The sequence below is a fragment of the Phaethon lepturus genome, unplaced genomic scaffold (assembly GCF_000687285.1).
Source record: "Phaethon lepturus isolate BGI_N335 unplaced genomic scaffold, ASM68728v1 scaffold12925, whole genome shotgun sequence".
Classification (NCBI taxonomy): domain Eukaryota; kingdom Metazoa; phylum Chordata; class Aves; order Phaethontiformes; family Phaethontidae; genus Phaethon; species Phaethon lepturus.
Genome location: NW_010539943.1, coordinates 2,310 through 16,175, shown reverse-complemented (window position 1 = coordinate 16,175; position 13,866 = coordinate 2,310). Strand labels below are relative to the sequence as shown.

The 13,866-nt window shown below is 38.5% G+C and overlaps 1 protein-coding gene across 1 annotated transcript; it reads left to right on the top strand.

Moving 5' to 3' along the window:
• Positions 1-287: 287 nt before the first annotated feature.
• Positions 288-13,072, top strand: LOC104620935 (breast cancer type 2 susceptibility protein-like; the record flags this gene model as incomplete). Its single annotated transcript, XM_010287298.1, has 9 exons — positions 288-639; positions 1,292-1,447; positions 3,556-3,700; positions 6,588-6,709; positions 7,683-7,832; positions 8,370-8,505; positions 9,984-10,240; positions 10,961-11,113; positions 12,425-13,072. Coding segments are annotated over 9 exons (2,119 nt in total), but the record flags the coding sequence as incomplete, so codon positions are not given.
• Between the last annotated feature and the right edge of the window lie 794 nt (positions 13,073-13,866).

Genomic DNA, 13,866 nt, shown 5'->3' with positions numbered 1-13,866 from the left:
GGTCTTTTCCAACCTTAGTGATTCTGTGCTTTCTAGTTAATAATATTATAAAATAAGCACCTCTACCTTTATTGTTTATCAGAATACCTATATTGTTAAACTTATGCATATCAGTATTAAAAATGTAGTGCATTTTATTTGCAGAAATGTAGGTAACATTTACTTTGCTACAGTGGTAACTTAATCATGTAGCTTGATTAAACAATAGTTTGCTACAGTTGTTTTTAAGGAAAAACAATGTGATGGAGTTTGTTTGTTTTAACAAAGCATCATGAATTCTTTTGCAGGTATGATTTGGAAGTTGATAAAAGTAAACGATCAGCCATCAAAAAAATAACAGAGAGAGATGATGCGGCAGGTAAAACACTTGTACTATGTATTTCTAAAATCATATCGCTAAACACCGTTGTATCTCCTAGCAGTAGCACTAAGAACATGGAAAGTAAAAATGCAGCTGCAATAATTGAAGTTACTGATGGCTGGTATGGGATTAGAGCTCTTCTGGATCCACCTCTCAAAGCTTTCTTACATAGAAGAAGGCTGACTGTTGGTCAGAAGATCATAGTGCATGGAGCAGAACTTGTTGGCTCTCAAAATGGATGTACGCCACTGGAAGCTCCAGATTCCCTTATGTTAAAGGTAAAACAAAATATCAGTTCAGCTTGATTGATTGTGCCTGAGAGATGTGATAGATGCTATTTACTTGAGCCACATTTTGTAAACAGAAAAAGTTTTGTCAAAGTTTAATAACCAGATTTGTAAGATATGACGCAAAGTAGCTGATGCTATTTAATAGGGTTGGAAGTGAAGTTTATAATACAAAATTCTGCCAGGTTTTGCTGCGTGCTTTGTCAATTCCAGCTCCTTAATTTGGTTAAGCACCAAGTTAGAAGAAGTATTTATCCGTCACAGACAATATGGAAGTTGGAGGAAGAAGGTGGGGAGGGGAAACAGGTTGTGAGACAGTGGGTTTTGACTTGTTTGAGGATGATTGAAGTGCTGGGTGAAGTTTCAGCATAAAAATTTTGCTCCTCTGGTATAAAGCAATGGCTTGTCTCATAACTGCTCATTTCCTAGAGAATTTTAACTCATCAAATTTTTAGTTCCTGTCTAAAATACATTCTTCAATGTGAAAAGAAACCATGAAATTAAAATGTAGTATGTTCGGGTGCAAAAATGAGATATTCTTAGTGAGGTCAGCGTGAGAATAGTCTTTCCTCTAGATATAATAAGTTGGATATCCTTTTGACCTACCAGTGACAGTTTGTCATTCAACACTTGATTTATTCAGATTTCGGCGAACAGCACTCGATGTGCACGATGGCATGCAAAACTAGGATTTCATCGGGATCCCAGACCTTTTCCTTTGCCTTTGTCATCGCTTTACAGTGAGGGTGGTGCAGTGGGGTGTATTGATATAGTTATTCAAAGAGCTTACCCTATTCAGGTACGGTATAAGTATTTTATGTCTCTAACAGCTTTTATGAGGTCTAAATTATATTATTTAATTGCTGTATCATTCGTCAAATCAGATATAGTATAGACAGCTAAAAAAATTAAGAAAAGGTACCATTATGTGTAAAATGAACAGGATTGGTTCTTGCAGTGTGCATGTATTTAATATTTCAGGACTGGAGTATCCTGCTATACCAAGAATTTCGGTTTGTGCTCAGTGTCTTCTGATTGACTTTGCTTTTAGCTTCAGAAAGCCAGAAATAATTAAATTTCAGTTCTGTAATCTAAAAAAGACAGTGCTTGTTTTAAAGGAGAAAAAAACATTGACAGTTTCAGCTCCAAGCAGAATTGAAACTCAGTTTTTTCTATTATTAGCATACATATCCCTGCAAAGAAATTAAATATTTTATAACCATTAGTAAGATTACTTTTTCTTACATGTAGCTGGCTATATTGTCTAAGATCTATTATTTAAAAATATTACTGAAAACCCAATGTGATTATGGTGTGAAATAGAATGAAGATGTTTTAAGTACCACTTGATATCCAGACATTTCAAATATGGTCGGACTTAACTGTAACTACTTGCTTTTATAACAATACCAACTACAAAAAGAAATAATATTTTTGTTTGTAATCAATCCTCTCAATGTTAACAATTTAACCAGGATACAACTTTCAGATTTTGTTAACTTTTCTCAGAGCATGTTACACTTGGCATGTACAGATAAGGGATTTTTTTCATTGCTTTCTTCTTAAAGTGTTGTATAACTGTTGGTGGATGTAGAATGAATTCTGCAAGGGTAATAGCAATATTTGGTTTGGATCATTACTTTGATATTTAGATCATTACTTTAATGGAGGAAATTGCATCACTTACTGTGTGAACTGCCTGATAGAACTAACATTTGTTTAGGTCCCAGAAAGGGGACTGTAATCTGTAACCACATCACAGTAGACGGCTTCCAGGCTGGGGAGGAAAATGGTGCTTTGTATCTCACTTTATCAAGAGACTGATGTGGAATTTTTTTTTTTTCTTAAAACACTGATACTCTTGCTCAAACCTACCAAAATGATAGGAAGACTTGGGCTGTCTGTCTCCTTTTTATCTCAAGAGTCAAGGAGTGTAGGAATCACAGTAACCCTAATTAAAGGTGTCAAACTGTGAATAGTGCAGGAAATAGATGTCATGCAGTTAATGAGGCAGGCAGAGCCTATTTCAACAATTCACTGCCTCATAAGGATCACTCCTTCAATCCTTCCTCATCCTGCTCGCTCTATGCTCTATTGCTGCTTCTCCATGCTAAGCCTGGAGCTCATCTGGTCCTGTTGCTTAGCTAATTTAATTCACTAAACCAGGAGTAACTAACTAATAATAAAAAAACCCCAAACAAAACCCCCAACAAACAGCCATCTATTGAATTATCAAACTGATGTAGTCTGACAGGGTTGTATATGTGCCAGAGCCAGTGCAAGGGAGAAGATGGGATTGTGCAGCAAAGAGGAAGGGAAGGGACCACTTTCAGCAGCAGTGACCTCTTTGTCTCGCCTGTCTCTTCAAACCGGGCACTTAAGGCATCAGGCAAGCCAGTTCTGGCAGCGTTGTGGACAAGGCTGTAGGTCTGTGGGACCATTTCAGGCAGAAAAAGTTTTAAGAGTGTGTGCAGAACATCACCACAGTTTTTTTTACAGCATCTAATCTAGCATGTTAAAACGGACAATACAGTTGATGTGGAAAGACAAATTGGGTAGAATACAGTTGTGGTATATTTTTTAAGCCTTGAGTTTGATGGTTTCTATCTTAGCTGCATCCCACTGGTAGATACAATATTGTCTAAATTATGTCACTGATACCTATTACTATAAGCTGTGGTTTCTTCAGCTGTTAAATCATGCAGTTTTGACTACTGCTGCATTCTGTCTTTAAAGCGAAGATTTACCAACCAATGCTGTAGGTTTTTGCTTTTTATCTATTATACTGAAAGAACTTACGATCTACTGCCTGATCATTTTTTAAAGCATTTTTGCTTAGCAGGGAGTATTAGAAGGAAGCTTAAAAATAAAAAAAGTCTGGTTTTTGTTTGAATTGTTTTATTTCAGTGGGTGGAAAAAACTTCAGCTGGTTCATACGTGTTTCGTAACAGCCGAGCTGAAGAAAGGGAAGCTGCCAAGCATGCAGAGGATCAACAAAAGAAATTGGAAGCTCTGTTTGCAAAAATCCAAGCAGAATATGAAAAGCATGAAGGTAAGGCTTTCATTGTTTCAGAACATGTAATAAGAACACAAAAACTTTTTTGGCATTTACAGAAGAGTTTAAAGAAACTGACAAAAACTTCTCTGGTCATAGAGAGGCAGAGATGGGGTGTTGGGTTGTTTTCTTTGTTGTTTTTGTGTGGTATTGTTTTAGGTTTTTTACTTCCTATGTATCAAGACCTTTCAGAACAAAACAGATGCATATGTATTTGCTTGGCATTGCAGCTATTTAGGAAACTCTTCCTGAACATGTTGTTAGCCAGGCTACTAAAAAATTACCATTGAGATAATGCTTGAGGAAGTGCTACAAAATTGTAGAATTGGTAATTTCATTCTCTTCAAAGACCTGACACTGTAATATTTCACCCAGAAGTGGGCACTCATTAGGATGTCTCTCAACAGACTTGAGCACCAAGACTGGGCATGTTTCCTCACAACCATTGTGTGACTGTGGAGATACTGAGGTCAGTGGAGCTGCTAAGTGGGACAGGGACCCCGGTGACACAGGACTTGGAGAGGGCTGAGTTACCGAGTACCCTTTTCACCTCAGCCTTAACTGCAACACTATTAACTATTATAGCTTTCAGTAATCCCAGGCCCTGGAGACCATGGCAAAGTCTGGAGCAAGGAAGACATACCCTTGGTGGAAGGAGGATCAAGTTAGAGAATACTTATGCAAACTGGATATATGTCTGGTGATGGGATGCACCCACAAGTGCTGAAGAAGCTGGATGATGTCTTTGTGAGGCCACTCTTGATCCCCTTTGAATGATCATGGCGATTGGTAAAAGTTTCTGAAGACTGGAGGAAAGCAAATGTCTCTTCTGTCTTCAAAAAGGACAGGAAGGAGGTCTCAGAGAACTAGCTACAGACCAATCAGCCTTACCTTGATCCCTGAAAAGGTGATGGAACAATTAATCCTGGAAACTATTTTGAGGCACATGAAGGACAAGAAGGTGATTTGGAGTAGTCAGTAGGGATTCAGCAAGGGCAAGTTATGTTTGACTAATCTGACAATCTTCTATGATGAAATTGCTGGCTTGGGTAGATGAGGGGAGAGCAGTGAGTATTGTCTACCTTGACATCAGTAAGGCTTTTGACACTGTCTTGCTTAAGATCCTCATAGAGAAGCTGAATGGAGCATGGGCTGGATGAACAGACAGGTGGATTGAAAACTGGCTGAACAGTTGGGCCCAGAGGGTGGTGATCACTGGCACAGAGTGTAGTTGGAGGCCAGTAACTTGTGGTGTATACCAGGGATCAACACTGGGTCCAGTCGTGTTTTAACATCTTCATTAATGATCTGGATGATGGGGCAGAGTGTACTCTTAGCAGGTTTGCCAATGATACAAAATTAGGAGTGACTGATAGCACTAGAGTGTTGTGCTGCTATCCAGACGGACCTTGACACACTGGATAAATGGGCTGACAAGAACGTCGTGAAGTTCAACAAAGGGAAGTGCAAATCTTGCACATGGGGACGAACAGCCCCATGCACCAGTATATGCTGGGGGCAGCCCCGCTGGAAAGCAGCTTGGCAGAAAGAGACCTGAAGCTCCAGGTGGACAACAAGTTGAGGAGTGTTGCCAGCAGGTTTAGGGAGGTGATCCTTCCTCTCTATTTAGCATTGGTAAGGCCACATGTGGAGTACTGTGTCCAGTTCTGGGCTCCCCTTTACAAGAGAGACATGGACAATACTGGAGAGAGTCCAACAAAGAGCCATGAAGATGGTCAAGGGACTGGAGCATCTGACATAGGATGCTGAGAGAGCTGGGACGGTTCAACGTGGAGAAGAGAAGGCTCAGGGAGATCTGATCAATATACATAAATGCATGAAGGGAGGGGTGCAAAGAAGATGGAGCCAGGCTTTTCTCAGTGGTGCCCAGTGACAAGACTAGAGGCAACGGGCACAAACTGAAACACAGGAGGTTCCCTCCGGACCTTTTTCACTGTGAGGGTGACCAAAAGTGTTGCCTAGAGAGGCTGTGAAATCTCTACCCTTGGAGGTACTCAAAAGCTCAGTGGATATGTTCTGGGGCAGCCTGCTGTAGGTGGCCCTACTTGAGCAGGAGAGTTTGCCACGAACTGCACACCTCTGCCAGTGAACTTTAGCAGTATTTTCAGGTCTGCTGTTGCTGTAAGTGCTGCAGCTGGCTGCTGATTTCTACAGCTTCATGAAGCTCACTGCTGTACCAGAAAGGTTTGCATCCCTTTAGGTTTGCAACTGGAATAAGGTTCACCTAAACTGGAATGAGGAAGGGTGTTAGGATTCTTGCCAGATTGGTTATGAAATCCAGCTGCCTTGATACTCTGGTCTGGTTTTTTGGGAGGAGTTTTTGTTGGTTTTGGTTTTGTGTTTTTTGGATTTGTAGTTGTTTTTTTTTTCCTCCCAGGAACAGATAGGATTTCATCACTAATGGTAGTCTGTGCAGTTCAAATTTCACAGGGTCATATCTACAACCCAGATAGCTTCTCCCTTTCCATGAATCTTTCCTGTGGTGATTTGTAACACTGAGAATTTCTCTAACTGCTTTCTCAGATCCTGAAGTCCCTCATGAATAACAAGAAGTCAAATAAAGCCATACGCTAAAAACAACAAAACCCCCAAACAAAACCCCAAAACAGACACACCACCACTGAATTCTTAGTTGAAATCAGAGACTGCTTTATAATTCTTAACTTCACTGATATGAACTTCCACATACCAGTGTTTTCCTTATATATATACACATATATCAGTTCCTATATACTATATAGAAACATTTTGTGGTTTTTATTCTGGCAAGGCCTAAGTACTGCCATGCTTCTTATATAATTATTTTTTCCTTCACTTTCAAAGTGTATTGCTGTACTCAACATAATGGCTTTTATTTCAACAGAGGGAACTAGCAGAAGAACACCGAGATCACGCATAGTCACAAGACAGCAAATCCATAATTTGCAGGATGGTGCAGAACTTTATGAAGCGATTCAGAATGCATCTGATCCTGGATATATGGAGGTAACTGTAGAACCTACTGGGCTGCTTTTGAAATGCTTGTGAAATAATGTACGATTTAGTAGTTTCTGCTAAAAGCAACCATTAAATTACTATTTTTTTGCCACCTTTTGAGATTTTCTACAGCATGCTTATTGCTAAATAAATTGAGATTTAAAATTTTGAAAATATTTTCCTGAAGGTTTGTTAAAATAGATAAAAAATATCTTGGATTGCAAAAGAGAGTAAGCTATTTTCTCTTGATATAAAGATCCAGGAAAATAGCACCATTAAAAGTTAATGTTACTTGTAATTTAATTACTTTGTTTTGTCTTGCATATATGAAAACTAAATGCACCTCGTAAGTCTTGAGTTTCACACACTTATTATTGCATGCTGTTCACTGAAGTGTTTGAGTGATTAGATTGTCATTGCTTTCTTCAGTCCCTCTTCCAGTTCAATCACAATTTTTAAGTGTTTAGTCCTTGCCAGTTGTTAAAAATAAAATGCATGCCTTGCATTTTTCAAGTCACAGTCCTTGACTGTCACACAGCCATAAGATCTGTGACTGTATTTGATAAAATGTTACACATATATGTGGTGCTACATGTAAAGGTGTCTGGATCTTGAAGGCTTGGTCAGAAAGGTAACACTCCTGATGCATTTTAGTGTAAATCACTGTCAGCTGAGAGATAGCAGCCTGCTAAGAGGTGCAACTCCTCTAAACCACGACAATGATGCATTCTTAAGCAGGCTTCTAATTATCACATAAGAACAGTGTGTAATGTAATGCTTTGACAACAGAGCACTGGCAGAGTACCAGTCAAGACTGCTTACTCCCATTGTGTTAACACACCTTCAAGTCCTAGTAGTATATCCGTTGAACAATAAATTGCTTGTAACAGACGAACACTTAAGAAAGATGCTATCTAAAAATCTTGGCAGGATTTTTTCAATTAATAAAAAATATACTGAATGCATTTTCTCTTGGTTACAGGGATATCTCAGTGAAGACCAAGTAAAAGCCTTGAATGCTTACAGGCAGTTGATGAATGATAAAAAGAAAACTCAGATACAAGAAGAATTCAAGAAGGCTTTAGAATCAGAACAGGAAGAAAATGGTTGTTCCAAAAGAGATGTGTCTACTGTATGGAAATTATGTGTGGTAGACTACAGAAAGCAAGAAAAACATAAAGGTTAGTACTTGGAAAATTATAAATAACTTCTATCTAAACATGGTAACTGGCCAACATAGCAGGTAGATTTGAAGAGTTTCCCAACAGTATTCTAGCATGCATGTTAATATTTCCAGTTTTATTTGGGTTTCGGTTTAGGGCTTTTGGGTGGGGGGGAGTGTTGTGGATTTATATTGTTTAAAAGCCTTCAAATTAGTATTGCAGAGCTAATATATCTTAATCTGCTATTATTAGGAGTGATACTGAGTATCTGGCGTCCACTGCTAGATATTTGTTCACTGTTAAAGGAAGGCAGTCGGTACAGAATCTACCAGCTGTCAACATCACAGTCCAAAGGAAGATCAGACTCAACTAACATACAATTAACAGCAACAAAGAAAACTCAGTATCTACAACTATCAGTAAGCACTTTAACTGCATAAAGATGTACCATTAAAACGTATCACAGTCTATATAAGTAAAAACTTAAAAATTCTGTGTTTCTTCAGGTATCACAGGAGATGCTGGTACAGATTTTCTTTCCAAGAAAAGCTCTAAAATTCACCAGTTTGTTGGATCCTTCTTTTCAGCCACCATGTGCTGAAGTTGATTTAGTTGGAGTTGTAGTTTCTGTTAGCAGAACAGGTATGTTGTGGATCACGTTCATGCCCTCATTGAATAAGCATTACATTTTTTTATTTCAAAAGTCAAAATGATCTTGTTGTTGCACCTACATCTCAGGCCTGTGAAAAGATGTTAATATAGCCCATCACTGTGATATGCTGGCAGATAATCTGCTTACCTAAAGAAAAACTGTCTTCACTTATTAACTCAGGAAGAATTTTGTAAGGGAGGATCTAAGCTCAAGAGAAGCTGTTCTTTAATTGTTTCCATAAATAGTGGATGTAAGTTCTCACATCTGTATTCAGCATCTGCAGAATTAGCATCATGCATACGGCCAGCTGTATCCTGGGCTGTGTCAAAAGAAGTGTGGCCAGCAGGTCGAGGGAGGTGATTCTGCTCTGGTGAGACCCCACCTGGAGTCCTGTGTCCAGCTCTGGAGCCCTCAGCACAGGAAAGAACATGGACCTGTTGGAGCAGGTCCAGAGGAGGGCCACAAAAATGATCCGAGGGGTGGAACACATCTCCTGTGAGGACAGGCTGAGAGAGTTGGGGTTGTTCAGCCTGGAGAAGAGAAGGCTCCAGGGAGACCTTATTCCAGCCTGCCGGTACTTCAAGGGGGCTTGTAAGAAAGATGGGGACAGGGCCCCATCTGTTAGCAGGGCCTGTTGTGATAGGACAAGGAGTAATGATTTTATACTAAAAGGGGGCAGATAGATAGATAGATAAACTAGATAGAAGGAAGAAATTTTTCCCAATAAGGGTGGTGAAGAACTGGCACAGGTTGCCCAGAAAAGTGGTAGATGCCCCATCACTGGAAACATTCAAGGTCAGGTTAGACGGGGCTCTGAGCAACCTGCTGTAGTTGAAGATGGCCCTGCTTATTGCAGGGGGGTTGGACTAGATGACCTTTTAAAGGTCCCTTCCAACCCAAACTATTCTATGTGAGCTACCCCAGTGTAACGGAATGAGTAGCACCCAGGCTCTGGAGTTCATGGGTAGGAACAGGTCAATAATCTGCTGAATGACATGGAAAAAACCCACAGTAGTATTTTTTTTTTTAAGCAGTGGAACACAGACGTGGAGTCGTTTTTGAATAATCTGCTGAATGACATGGAAAAAACCCATAGTAGTATTTTTTTTTTTTTAAGCAGTGGAACATAGACTTGGAGTTGTTTTTGATAATCAGTAGGGAGATAGAGTAGAATATCACAGAATCATTAAGGTTGGAAAAGACCTTCAAGATCATCAAGTCCAATCATCAACCCAACACCACCAAGCCCACTAAACCATATCCTGAAGTGCCACGTCTATACATTTTTTGAATACTTCCAATGATGGTGACGTATGAATGAAACATCAAACATCTGTTACCATGCAGATAGGCTGCCATGTTAGATTTGTCGATTCTCTTTCAGGATGTGTGTGACTTTTGTTATAGATAAAAATTGCTGTAATCAACCTTTACTTAAAGGGTAATTCAGACCTTTTCTTGCTTCTAGGTTTCACTACTATGGTGTACCTCTCTGATGAAAGCTATAATCTGGTGGCAGTGAAGATCTGGACAGATCTTAGACATTTTGCTATTGAAGATATAGTTGTCCGCTGTTCATTCATTTCTGCAAGCAACCTTCAGTGGCAATCTGAATTCAGATCAGAAATTCCTATGCTGTTGGCTGGAGATCTTTCCGTATTCTCAGCCAGTCCAAAGGCAAACTATCTTCAAGAGAAGTATAATGAACTGAGAAGTACGATAGAGGTAAATATGTAGATTTTCAGTTTAATGATTAATTTTAGTTACTGCTTTGTTACATTCTTCACCAAAAAGTCAATTAGTACTAATAAATCTTTAAAACAAATAATGCACATAATGTTGAATTTGAGGGGATTTTCTGGGAGATGGAGTAAGGTGTTAATGTACTTTTCCTGGAGGACTCTCCATATCACCTATTGAATGTCTTTTGATTTTTTTTTTTAATTTTTTTTTTTTTTTTTTAGTTTTTTAATTCAGTTCAGCCAACACTGTCTTTAGGCTGTGCCACAGAATCTTCTCTGGCTAGCGAAAAATATTGTACCTGTCAACAGGAAATCTGTCACGCATAGTTTGGCTCTTTGGCCTTTTAAAAGTTGAAATTTACTGTCTTGCTCAGCTGAACATATTCAGTATCAGATTGTTGATTTTATTTATTTATTTATTATTTCCATTTTCTAGCTGTGCTAAATAGCATCTTGGTCATGCATTCTTACTGAAAAATACATTTAAATACAAAAGGATTTTTTTCTTGTTAACAATAAAAGGAAGATATGATACTTACCTCTGTGGAAAGTGCAGCAGTCTTCTAAGTTGTTGTTTTGATATAAAATAAACTTCTAGTGGGATTATGATGAGAAAACAGAGTCCTAAATACATTGTGAGCATATAGTACTTAAACGATTTGAAAAACAACTGTTCCGCATTGTAATCTGTTCTCCTTTATAGAATGTGGCCTCCTTTTGCTCTGATGCAGAAAGTAAATTGATGAATTTGCTACAAAAAAAAATCTCACTTCCACCCAGTTTAATGAAAAGATGTGGCTTGGAATGCCCCTCTCCTTCCTGCAACTCAGGTCTTTATGCAGAGGATAAAAGTTTGGTAAGCTTCTGGTAATTAATGTTGTGTTTATACTGACAGTACATACAGTAAGGATATAAGCGTGTTTTATACTGGTAGCTGTGGTGACTGTTCTCAGTGGTGACTGTTCTCACTTCTCAGTCCACTCCATAGGTTTTCTTCAGGGCAATGCAGGTTGATAGGCAGCTTGCTCTGTGTGTGGGTTTAGGATTATTCCCCAGGAGGAACTGTGAGACTATTCTTCCTCAAAGCAGTACATGAAAATCTCCCCTTGTGGCCTGTGTTTTCACAGCATACTTTAAATATTCAGAATTTTATATGAGTAAAATGAATCATCCTTTCCCTGTAGACTATTTATTGCTTCCTTGGTCCCACTGAAGATTATCTGACGTGGATGTCACTGGAAGGAAAAGTCTTGATCTGTAAATTTTTCTTTCATGGCATTCTGCAGTTCCTATCCCTGCTTAGAGAATTTACCTCCTGGTCTTCTTTTCCTAGATATTGTTCACTACTTCCAGGATTTAAAAGAGGTATCACCTAGTAAATGTTTACATTTTATAGCAATCTTGGCAAAAATGGAGTTAAATTGTACTGAAGTTTCCCATGAAAGCTGCTGGTGGCAAGTTGTTCCTGATGTGGAGTACTGAGTGCAGTCAGAACAAAAATTTTTCCTGCCACTCGTTGCAGGGGAGGTGGAAACACCCTGATGTGAGATCAATTCCTGGGGACAAAGTTTAAGCTTATAAAGCATTCTTTTCCATTTCAGAGAGAGTGCTAATATTTAATTCTGAAGGTTTAGTTTATATCTGTCTATTAAATGTATTAGCCAAGTTAAAACAAATGAGGCATCAAGTTAAGCATGTGTTTGAATGAATTGCTGCTTAACGTCTATCTTGTGCATATTGTTATCTTCAAGTTGTTTTGGCCTATATTCTATCCCTCTCTTCTTCATGTTTTTTTGCTGTTATTTCACAACCTGTTGAGGACATATCCAATGCAGTAGAAGACTTAACTCTTTCTTTTTATGAGTGCTTTGATTTCTTACCATCTGGCACAGAAAAATTCCCATACATTTAGCTTAGATCTCAGAAACAGAATGTACATGTGCTGTCTTAGTGTACATGTAAACAATGATTTATGAAGCATCGATACTTGAAAAAATAGTATTAGTCACCATCAGAAGACATCAAACTAAAGTTAAATTGGACATGAATGATGACATAGCATTTTTGTATCGGTGTTTTTCTCCCCACCCTGTTTCGTGGAAGTAATTGAGGAAGCTAATGAAATAGGACATTCTATTCAACGTAAAACTTCTCTCTCTTTAACTAGATCTCTTCTAAAATTGAAATAAAGCATCCAAGCCCTTTGTCAACTAGCACACCAAATGCGAAACTTTTTGCACAAGGGTCAGCAAAAACACCTTCATCTGCTACAATTAATGAAGACCATCCCAAAAACAGCAAAAAGAGAAAAGCGATGGATTTCCTCAGTTCCATACCTGCCCCTCCACCACTGACACCAATCTGTTCAATCATTTCTCCATCTTTAAAAAAAGCATTTCAGCCTCCACGAAGTTTGGGTTTACAGCGTAGCAAGTCATCAAAAGAAACAAATCAAAATATTAGTCATGTCACCCCCTGTAGAAAATTGAGAGAAACTGTCCATCTTCCTGAGAATGACCTGGTTGCTGATGAAGAACTTGCAATGATTAATACACAAGCACTCATGAATAATTTGCCAGAAGAAAAGAAGATTGGTTATGTAAATGAAAAGAGCAGTACAATAACTACTAATTTATCTGATGGTCTTTCACCCAAAAATAGTTCCAAGTCTACTGGGGAAGCAAATAACTCATCAAAAAGCCGTTCTGAAGTAGCTGAGGCTCTTCAGAAAGACCAGAAAGACACAAAGGAACCTGACGACTTGTTACCAGGCCACAGAATACTGCAAAGACAAAAACCCCGAAAATGCTACTAAATGCACATGTACAGTATTGTATATATTTCAAATTCAAATTATTTTTACACTTTGTATATTAAATCCTGATTGTATTTAATAAAGCTGTATTACAAAAACAGACTCATGACATTTCATCTGCAAAATAATGTGGAGTTAATTATACATTTCTCACACAAACATGTCATACAATAGCATTAGTGTGGCTGAAGGTTTGATGACATTTTATAAACCATTGCTTTGATTCTGAGGTATTCTTAAATTACAGCAGGATCTTTGTTTCAGTCTAAAGCCATCAGTTTTGTTACCCTTTGTAGTACTGGAATAGTTATTTGGCTGTCACAAGTAGCACAGGGCAAAATAAACAATCCTCTAAGGTTATTGTTGCCAAACATAACACTTCAATTCTGACATATTGCTCTGTAATTCTGCCATAGTTCTTGTATTTTTTCCCCTCAAACTTTCCATATAGCCTAAAAGAGTTTTAGAGAACAGCTATGATTATTTGATTCATAGCAAAATGCCACACAAAGGTATTAATGATAGATCCTTGGTCAGTGTTTCTGAGCTACTCCTGCTTAAAGAAGCACTTGAGGTCACAGCATCACAAAGGATGAGATTTCTCTTTGATTTCATCATGAGATGTTTCTGCTGGGTGTGAGTTAGAACTTGAATTCATTACTTTGTTCTCATTAATTTCAACAGGTGAAGCTTCTCAGAATTGGAATTTCTCCACGGGAGAGAGAAAGTCCTGCTAGACTGGCTGCCAACTCCACATTTTAGTGTGTTTGTTGTCAGGCTGCCCCTTTGCCCTG